Source organism: Eurytemora carolleeae, unplaced genomic scaffold (genome assembly GCF_000591075.1).
Source record: "Eurytemora carolleeae unplaced genomic scaffold, Eaff_2.0 scaffold343, whole genome shotgun sequence".
Classification (NCBI taxonomy): Eukaryota; Metazoa; Arthropoda; class Copepoda; order Calanoida; family Temoridae; genus Eurytemora; species Eurytemora carolleeae.
In genome coordinates this window covers 121,287-132,018 of record NW_019396238.1, presented here as the reverse complement: position 1 = coordinate 132,018, position 10,732 = coordinate 121,287, and the positions used below count along the sequence as shown (strand labels likewise).

The 10,732-nt window shown below is 33.5% G+C and overlaps 1 protein-coding gene across 1 annotated transcript; it reads right to left on the bottom strand.

Moving 5' to 3' along the window:
- Positions 1-759: 759 nt before the first annotated feature.
- LOC111699049 (protein SCO1 homolog, mitochondrial) lies at positions 760-5,696 on the bottom strand. The gene is made up of 9 exons (XM_023469602.1): positions 5,569-5,696; positions 5,072-5,172; positions 4,348-4,426; positions 3,816-3,942; positions 3,144-3,244; positions 2,886-2,924; positions 2,066-2,144; positions 1,316-1,402; positions 760-846 (listed from the first exon to the last, which is right to left on the bottom strand). Exons 1-9 carry the CDS (start codon positions 5,667-5,669, stop codon positions 760-762), a joined length of 801 nt encoding a protein of 266 aa, XP_023325370.1. The 5' UTR covers positions 5,670-5,696.
- Between the last annotated feature and the right edge of the window lie 5,036 nt (positions 5,697-10,732).

Here is a 10,732-nt window from a genome sequence, read left to right as displayed (position 1 = left end):
AATGCCTCACTCTTGCTGAATGAATAATCATGTTGAAAAATATACAAAACAATTTAATAAATATATTTTCTACAAACAGTCCTTAAGATCCAATTCTTTTTGATGCGGATCCGAATCCGCACAGAAAAAAATGAATCCAGATCCAGGTCATTTATCAATGAACATATCTTTGAGATTTACTGCTTTTGAGAAAAAAGAAATTTTTTAATTTTTTTCGGTTATTTTTATGCTAAAACTTAATAACGTTCAATACTAAGTAAAGTTTTGATAAAATCTCGTCTCTTAAAAGTTTCAGTTTCGAGATTTGAGAGCAAAAGGTTTTCAACAAAGTTTTACGTTGATATTTTGCCCCTTGGCTCCGGATCCCAAAATATTGCGGATTCGACAGATCCGGATCCTAAGCACTGGTTACAAGTGTAGAACATACAATATCTCAAAATTAAGAAAAATTGTTATCTTGTGAGATTTAAAGCAAACAAATATAATATTATCTTTTGCTAGTGTCAACTTTTATCAGGAGTACACACAGTATTTAAGATCTAAGTGCAGGTTTTAAATTTTTAAATGTAGGAGGATATTCTTAGAAATTTAAATATAATCCTTCTTCATGGAAATGAAAAGCATTGTTGAACTATTCAATTAAAAAATATTTTCACTAGAATTGACCAACTCGTGATTTCACTTTGCAGAAATAAGAAATATCAAAAATCCGCAAAATGATTCCAAAATCCCCCAAGAGATGTCTCGTTTGTCGGCAGTTTAAAAAACTCCGAGAATTTTCTTCCTGTTTTGTAGATCGTATTTTACCATATGGAATGTTAACGAGTCTTTGATCATTTTAGCATCCTAAAAATACAAGTATTAGAATATTTAGATTATAATTTACAGTGGAAGTGGAGGGTGTGGGGGCCATAAAGATACTAAGCTTTCCCTCCCCAGGAAAGTATTTTTTTTTATTTTCAGGGGGAATTCAGCAGTCATAAAAATAGATTTGCTTGAAAATTTTGTTGCAGATAAATGAATTATAGGTTAATTAAAAACCGACAAACTTTTCTTCAAAAATAACCAAAATATAAAAAAATTACTAATTTGTTATATTTTTGCCCTTTTTACCCCTCCAAAATATTCACAAGTTATCACCTACGAAAAAACGCTAATTAAAATTTTTTTAAATCACGAAAAATGGATAGTACCACTTATTTTTGCAAAGTATCAGATGTCGAGTAAAGACAGTTTAAAAGTTATAGTTGTGTACTGATGTCCATATAATTGGCTTTTTAAACCACCGTGCTCCCCCCTGCATGGTTGAAAATGCATTCGCTTCGAAACCCCTTATAGAAATTTGTATTACCTCAGGCCCTGGACTGTAGTACACTCTGTATGATTTGCAAGCGTTTTTTATCTAAAAATATCAAATTATATTTTTAGAAAACAAGCATATAAACTTTACTTAAAATGTTTTATGAAACAAATCAAATTTCTCTTTTAGTGGTCAGGATCCAGAACCCCCCCCCCCCCATCCCCTAAATTCGCATTATTTTAGCTCCTTGGATTTACCACATGCAGTGTTAGAATTTATTGGTGGTGCCTTTTGATGAACGACACTACCAATTCAATAATTTCATCAAATCATTTTGGCCAAAAGTTGTACACCATTGCTTCCCTCTAAGAGATGATCAACGCAGTTTCAAGTAGCTCTCAATTTAAAAAAAAGAGGTGCATGTCCGATTGACAACATTACCCTCTTAATCTTTGTCCGAGAAAACATGATAGAAGACATCCTAGATTTTCTATCTAAAAGTTGATAAATTACAATTTAGGTTTCTTTATAAATAAGACTTGAAGATTCATGCCGCAGAGACATGGAATGAAATTGTCGATGCTTCTCGGAAAAGCATTTAAAAGGTACCGTTGAGAATCGGGCACGCAACTGTATAAATGGAGGGTCCATTAAAATAACGTCAAAAGTCCCTTTAAAATGAAAAGAAAAAACATTAACCCTTTGACAAATAAACTATATATATTTAGAAAGAAAACTTCTTATTATAAAACAATGGCGTCCTACCTGTTCTTCTGTTCCTGTGAGACCGATTAGTTTAGGATGAAACTCCTTCACATACTCAGCAACCTCCTTTACACCATCCCTGTAATATCAAACAATCATTCAATTATTCGTTTAATTATTCAATCACTCAATCAATGAATCAATGAATCAATGAACCAATGAACCAATGAACCAATGAACCAATGAACCAATGAACCAATAAATCAATGAACCAACAAATCAATGAATCAAATGAATCAATGAATCAATGAATCAATGAATCAATGAATCAATGAATCAATGAATCAATGAATCAATGAATCAATGAACCAATGAATGAATCAATGAATCAATGAATCAATCAACCAACTTAATCAACAAATCAACCAACCAGTAAATTAACCATTCAATTAATAAAAAAACTAATCAATCAATCAATTAACCAATTATTCCACCAACCCATCATCCACAGCTTATATGCTGTAGCACTTCAAACCCCTACCTCCTAGACTTAGAGGCTCCGAAAGATAATCTAAAGTGGGTGAATGGAAATGGGAAAAGTAAAGCTAAAGGAAAAAGGGGATGAGTCAAGAATCACAAAACAGTTCTTAACTAATCTGATGGTCAACTAATTATCTTTAAAACAAACTGATCAATAACAAACCAAATAAAATAAAAAAAATAACAAACTTATTTACAAAACCAACAGATGATCAATTAATCAATCTAACGACCAAACTAACCATGATTTACAGAAAAACAGTTAGAAAGAACAAGAACCAAGATTAAAATAAATCATTGTAAACTTTTTCCTTAAATAACAATGTCGACTATACAAAACCTTTTGGGGTCCACAGTGATGAAAATAGGCTGAACAGGTCTGCAGAGTCAAGAAAAAAATTAAACAATTGACAATTTCGAAAAAGAAAACGAAGAAAAGGTCGGCCAGGGGTTGGAAAAGGGGTAAATCTAGGACAAGAATAACTGCAGATATTTAATTTAAATAAAATTCAGGTGGGGGTAACTAACTTTTTTTAATTTAGATGAAGTAAATATCAGTGATTTTAAAACAATTCAGATAATTCTATTTTTTTTTTTCCTTTCTTCTTTCTCCATCATGTCGACGACCTCTGCCACCTTCTCTAGTTCCTCTGGGCAGATGTCGGGGCAGTGGGTAAATCCGAAATATAACAAACACCACTGTAACAACACCAGGCTCGTTTTCATTTTATACAAATAAAATGGGGGGGGGGGGAGTGAAAATGTTGGCTTATATATTGCAGTTACTGCAGTGCTTAGAAACTATTTCATGTTTATGCGGATCAGGATCCTGCATTTTTAAACCGGATTTAGCTCACAAATATTTCTTTGATATTTGCTAAAACCTTTCATAAAGCTAAATTATTGCGAATCTAATTGATCCGGATCATATTCAGAACTATTAAGAAATATTATCTTGAACCGAATTCAATGAATTGAAGAGGTGACTGAACTAACTACTAACGTGGCGGTTAAAATACTGAATTACTGATTCAAATCTTTAACTTTAAATCGGTGATTCAGGATGCAGTTAAGTGACCTCTCTAATTCATTATATTCCGTCCCTTCCCTAATGAACTCACTAAAGCGCCGCTCTAATGACCTCTAAATAAAAAAATTAAATCTGAAAAAGAGGCCCCGCTATGAACCCCCCAGACCGCCTCCAGGCGCAGGAAATAAAATAAATCTTAACATCTAGATTTTCTGATAGAAGGCGATCTGGTGTTCTTCCCTGTCCAAGAAATTGATCACTTTTTGTCGGTTTCCCGTTCTGATCGATCAGATCAAATCCTCCACCGATCCGAGCCTTGCCGATCAATTTCTTACGCTCAGCAGCAACTGCTTCCTCCTTTTTGTTCCTAAAAAATGGGATTATTTTAACAGATCCATGTCCTACTTTATTTGAAAGATTAACATTATGGCTTGTACTAAGGCTAAAGATATTGAAAATCTGATTTAAAAAACTAAAAATGGCCGGAACAAGTTGAGATTTGGAGGGATTCATGGATAAAAAGCAAAAAGGCAAGGTTAGACATCAAATTGTAAAGCCTGCTGGCTTTTATAAACAAAAGTAAAGGTTATTTTCTAAACAGTTGACATTTTCTAATTTCTGAGATGATCATAATTAGTAAAAATCAAACCAGATTAGTATTCCAAAACATGTTTTAAAACGTCTAACCTAAATTTAAAGGAAACTATTCTAAAATCGTAAGAAGGAACGAATTTGAAAGAAATTACAAAAAGGCATAAATTAAAAAGCTTACTTGGCATAAGTATAGGTAGCTAGTAGGATACCGAAAACAATTCCAGTAGCTGCTAGATTTCTCCAAGATATTGGACCTCCTAGGGAAATAAATATTTATGATAAAATTAAACATCTTTTTATTTTATAATTATTCTAAGGCATCTGTTGATAACAAACGAACTTCTGTTGATATCAAACGAACTTCTATTAATATAAAAAGAACTTCTGTTGATTACAAACGAACTTCTGTTGATATCAAACGAACTTCTGTTGATATCAAACGAACTTCTGTTGATAACAAAAGAACTTCTGTTGATAAAAAACGAAAGGGCAAAGATAAAGAAAAGATAAGTCCTGAATGAAAAATTAACTTGAATTACAGGTTTATCAAAAAAGGATCGCAGTTAATTTTTTTCCGGGGGTTTCAAAGCAAAATATCGAACTGAACAATACAAAACTGTTAATTTTTCGGCTTCCCTGATCCTGATCTAAAAACACCTTTTTTTGGCATTTAAATTTATCTAAAAATATATTCTAAAGTTAAAAATTCCATAAAAAATCGCATAACACTAAAATTAACATTAAAAATACAATTCATCTTTCAAAAAATTCTAGAAATGATTTTTAGAAAGTTTTGAAGGAAAATAAGAAGAAAAAAATAAATTAAAACTTATGAAAAAGTTTTTAAAAAACTAAGTTTAATACTTTCCATGATTTTAAGTTTGATAACTTAAGTTTCGTACCTTGCATTGTGTTAGGTTTGGAAAGTTTTGGAGGTTTGTTTATCCCCTTTTTAGGTTCTGTAGAACAATGCTGTCGAAGAATAGAGTTTGAAACAGATGATCTAAAATATAAAAAAAACTGATTTTAACAGAAAAAATGAGATCTTATCTGTTTTAGATTTATATTATTTGAAAAAACTAATTTTATGCAGCTTTCCTTTTTATGATGTGTAATAAAACCTAAAAGATACCTAAGTTTTGTGTAAACATAAAATTTTTTGTGAAATTCTTTAACAAAGAAATATTTTCAGATCAGGGGTTTAGATTTTCCTTGAAAATTAGCAGAACCCCCCCCCCCCCCCCCCCCCGTGGGTTTTGAGATAAAAATTTTCATAATTAGGAAAAAAAGAAAGATTTTAGGTGAAATATTAAAGTTGATGTCCAATTTTTTCCCCTTCAAACTGTTTGATATATTAAAATTATACCCTTGTAAAATCTTATACGATTTTGAACTCTACCTATATTTGTTGAGTAAAGATATTTGATGGATACACTTTGCTCCTGGAGAACTATAGAATAGATGTGTAGGTAGACGAGACGACAGGACGCGTAACCACATTTTATCTTAAATACAACTGGTACTAGCTTGTCAACACAGCGTTACTCAGGAGTCATAGTTAGTCCCACCGTTTACCCGCCCTTTGTCGTAAATTACGATATTTCTCCCACTAAAAGTTGACCCACTCAACTTAGAAACTTAGAACGAAGCTAAGAACATTCCCGTGTGTCTCTCGAGTTCACCAATAACAATTTGAGGCAAATCGGTCAATGGGTTCCTGAGTTATGATCGGACAAAAAACAAAGGTGATTTCCTAAAGAACGATTTTCAGACAACCCCCCCCCTCCCCCCCTCCTATCAATTATATACATGGATCTTAAATGTAAGACAAGAATAAAATTGACCATGTGGCCGCAGCGCCCGCCCCCTACCCTGTCCTGGCCGCGGAGCTCGCCCCTTTAGCCTGTCCTAGCCAAAGCGCTCGGCCACCTAGCCCGTCCTAGCCGCAGCGCTTGGTCCAGAAAGTGTCTTAACCTAACCTAACCCTAAATATATGCTTATCATTATCTTATATGGATGTAATTAACCATATGTCCCCAGCGCTCGGCTCCCTAGCCTGACCTAGCCGCGGCGCTCAGCCCCCTAGCCTGTCCTAGCCACAGCGCTCGGCCCAGGAAGTGTCTTAACCTAACCTGACCCTAAATTTATACTAATTTCATTGAAAATTGTTGAAAAAGTGGTCATGTACAAAATTGATAGGAGGGAGGGGGGGGTTCCAAAAATCGTACACTAGGACTGACCCCAAACAAACATCCAAACAGAAATTACAACTTTATAAAAAAGTTCACCCACTCAATTGGTAATTTCCTAATGAACGATTTTTGGACCCCCTCCCTCTCCCCTCCCTATCAATTTTGTACATGGATCCAAAAATAGTTCTTTAGGACAGACCCCGTAATTTACATTTACGTTTGATGTTGCACTTATTTTTAAGAACACTCTTTGACAAACAAAACTTTAATGGGATAACTGAGGAATTTTCCATTTATTATAATAATTCTAAATTTAAAATAACAAATATATGAAATATCACACTTTTACTCCCTTGAATTTTTTAATAGTTTAGTTTCGTAAGTTTTTTAGCCGATTTCAATGCTTAGCGGCATTTGTCCGTACCTACAGTGACAGTTGAGGCATTTTCTAGTTTTGAATGTTTCATCTCGTCTTTTATTCAATCAACTAATCATCATTTATTAAATATGCAGCGATGATGCCTATGTGCCAATATCGATTGTTCTAACAGCCAAAAAAATTTAATTTCAAGTAAATTCCCCTAATTATCTGCATTAAGCAAAACAAAAATAAAAAGAATCATTAACTTTGTCCATGAACATACTCCCCCCCCCTTTCGTGGATTTTCAAAATTTTCAACAATTTAATGAAGATCGAATTTTGATGGAGACAAATATTTGAAATTTTGATCATTCATAAACCTTCCCTGTGGTCACGTGATGTCCCACAAAAAATTTGGGCCCGATCGGTTCAGCCGTTTTGACGTTTATTGGATACAAACAAACAGACAGACAAGCCAAATTTATATATAGATAGTCAATGTCATTACAATTAGATGTTCTTTCAATAGAAAAAAGGGTATGGGCAATACATTTTTACTTCTAAATAATGTCATTTCTATATTAGATTTATTTAAGATCTTAACATATACTACATTGACGAAAAATGAAAAAAAATGTTGAAGGTTATAATGTTATTCTTTTTAAATTAAAAACAATGTCTGCAATAAATGATTTAGTTATTTTTATTTGTATGACACCCAGCCTGGAGACATGCATCCAACTTGGTTGGTGTTCTTCGTCTCTCCTCGTTCTTCACAGCTGAATTTCGAGCATATATAGCCGACACAATCGTTATTGACAACCTCCCCCTCCCCTTGGAACACGCACCTGTCGAGCTCTATGAGGATGTTATTGAAGCTGAACACCTGCGTCCAGATGGTGATGTTAGAAATCCTGCCAAATAATTTACTGATTTTTATCAACTAACTTACAGCTGAAAGTTAAAATATGGAGACAAACTGAAATTAAAGATAGAATTTCTTCTAACTGGAGTTTTCCAGCTTGCTTGATTTTTAAAAAACTCAATTTTTGAAAGCTTTATATTTAGTTTTTACAGGCATTTGCATCCGTTTTGATGTTATTTTTTTTGCCTGGAAATAATTTTTGGTTATTTGTGCACAAGTAAAAATTTTCTGTATCATACATTCATTTATGGTTTCTTTAGTCTTTAGCTCTTCTCAAGACGGAATATCTATTCAGAGCTGGGATCTTTAGAATAGTGGATATCGGGATTAATGCTTGATCCACTCTTTTTCTTAATCTCCAGATTAAATATTGCTTGTTCTCCTCATGAATTTAATCTCCAGATTAATTAACAGATCGGGATTAAGGATATCACATTCTAAAGTTTTCAGCCCAGAACAGAGTTTTATGATCGATCATATGATGTACGACAATGACATTATTATTCCTTTTGTTATAAAGGAAAAATTAAAAGGTTTTTTTTTGATATTTTTCAAATGCAAAATATCTTCTCAATAACTCTTTAGAAGTAGAACCAAGTCATGTTTCAAAACAAACAAAATATCTATCTAAAATAAAATAATGTTTAATAATAGAAAATAAGTTCAAACTCTTTTTTTCTGTCTTGATTCATAAATTTTAACATTTTCTGAGGTTTTAAGGTAAACAATTGCTAAATTAGACACGGGTTTGTTAAAAAAACAGGACTTAGAAAATAATAAAATGTTGATTTCTTTAAAAAATGTTTTTGAATGCTAAAGCCAAGCTTTAAAGATTTTATATACGTTCCACTCAGTGATCCTGGAATCCATGACCATACCGCATACATTCATCTTTGACGGGCGGAATTTTGGTAATTTCAATTTGGTAATTACAATTTGGTAATGACAATTTGGTAAGGTGACAATTTGGTAAGGTGACAATTTGGTAACGACAATTTGGTAATTACAATTTGGTAAGCTCACAAAAGTGACAATTTGGTAATGACAAATTGGTAACGTCATAAAAGTGACAATTTGGTAATGACAATATGGTAACTACAAAAAACTGACAATTTGTTGATTAACGTTGAATTTAATTCAATTTAATGTTTATTAATTTGCTGTTTCTCACATTATTTAGGGTTAGGTTAGGTTAAGACAATTTCTGGGCCGAGCGCTGCGGCTAGGATGGACTTGGGGGCCGAGCGCTGCGGCCTATTAAAAGTTTAATAATGTGCTGTTTCTCTCATTATTTTGGGTTAGGTTAGGTTAAGACAATTTCTGGGCCGAGCGCTGCGGCTAGGATGGGCTAGGGGGGCCGAGTGCTGCGGCCTATTTAATGCTAAATAATGTGCTGTCCCTCTCAATATTTTGGGTTAGATTAGGTTAGGTTAGGTTAAGACAATTTATGGGCCGAGAGCTGCGGCTAGGGTGGGCTAGGGGGCCGAGCGCTGCGGGCTATTAAATGTTCAATGATGTGCTGTTTCTTACATTATTTTGGTTTAGGTTAGGTTAAGACAATTTCTGGGCCGAGCGCTGCGGCTAGGATGGGCTAGGGGCCAAGCACTGCATCCTCTTAAATGTTAAATGTTGAATATAAAAGGGACAGTTTGGTAACTACATATAAAAAGTAACATTAATAACTTCCCAACATTGACATACATAAAGTCCGTTCTTGATGTAGTATTTAAATCCTTCTGAATTTTGTAACATTTTGCCACCCCTAGAATAAGTAATTCGTGATCCAAGTCTCCTCTTCTTGCAGTATATGACACAAGTACAGGTTGAAACGTTTTCAGAAAATATTGCGAATTTTTCAATTATTTTTGGCGCATTTCTTTCAATGCAGAAATAAAAGATTCCTAGAATCAGTTATCTTCAATTGAATATAAAACTAAAAATTAAACAATTTTACGTAATGTCACTTTTATTTCGTATAGCAAATTGTCACTTTTATGACGTTACCAAATTTTTATTACCAAATTGTCACTTTTTTGTTGTTACCAATTTGTCATTACCGAATTGTCACTTTTGTGGGCTTACCAAATTGTCATTACTAAATTGTCGTTACCAAATTGTCACCTTGCCAAATTGTCATTACCAAATTGTCATTACCAAATTGTCATTACCAAATTGTCATTACCAAATTGTCATTACCAAATTGTCATTACCAAATTGTCATTACCAAATTGACATTACCAAAAATCCGCCCTACTATATTTATACCGGATTATTTTTCAGATCAATGGATGTCATTCAGATGTTTTAAAAATCATCTTTGTAGTTATTGTAATGAGTGTTCTCCCGAAGTTTACCAGCTTCGTTCGTTTTCAATATTTTCGACCAATTTTGGGGTCTTGATGGTCTTTCCAGCCCGGACATGTCATAATCCTTCAAATATTCATTTTTCCCTTCTTAACCCAATTAAACTACCATTAAAGTTCATAAAATCGTTTTAAAATACGTTCTGAGCTGAAAACTTTAGAATGTGATATCCTTAATCTCGATCTGTTAATTAATCTGGAGAACAAGCAATATTTAATCTGGAGATTAAGAAAAAGAGTGGATTAAGCATTAATCCCGATATCCACCATTCTAAAGTTTCCAGCTCTGGATTATTTTGTCTTTGCATCGTCTAATAATCTAATAAAAACATATTTAGGTAACTAAGCCTCCAAGTGTCCTCTTCTAGATATTCCTATAGCTGTGACAATACAGCAAATCCACCTCCAGGAGAAAACTCTTTACATCACAACAGCAATTTGCTTGACGCCAATTTCTGGCCAAAAATGTATCCACTCCAGTAAAGATATAGGGAACTTTAAAAAATATTTAGAGCCGAGACTTCAAGAAGTACCCCTAAGAAAATTTTAGAGAAACTTAAAATTTTAGCGAAACAGTGCAAGTGGTTTAATAAAGCTCTTCGCTAATATATTGTATTTATATATAGCTGGCCGAACGGCTGAACCAAATTGACTGAATTTTGTTCAGGAACCCATGGGTACCATGGGGATAAATTAGGTTAAAAAAGTTTTTTTTTGGGGGG

What these genes read in the sequence shown, in the direction of transcription:
- LOC111699049 (XM_023469602.1), bottom strand. Translation starts at nt 5,669, where the DNA reads ATGTGGTTACGCGTCCTGTCGTCTCGTCTACCTACACATCTATTCTAT. An exon ending in GTGATCAATTTCTTGGACAG is followed by an intron (nt 3,245 to 3,815) that starts GGAAGAACACCA and finishes GTGTTGTTACAG; the next exon opens with TGGTGTTTGTTATATTTCGG. An exon ending in ATGATGGAGAAAGAAGAAAG is followed by an intron (nt 2,925 to 3,143) that starts GAAAAAAAAAAA and finishes TTGACTCTGCAG; the next exon opens with ACCTGTTCAGCCTATTTTCA.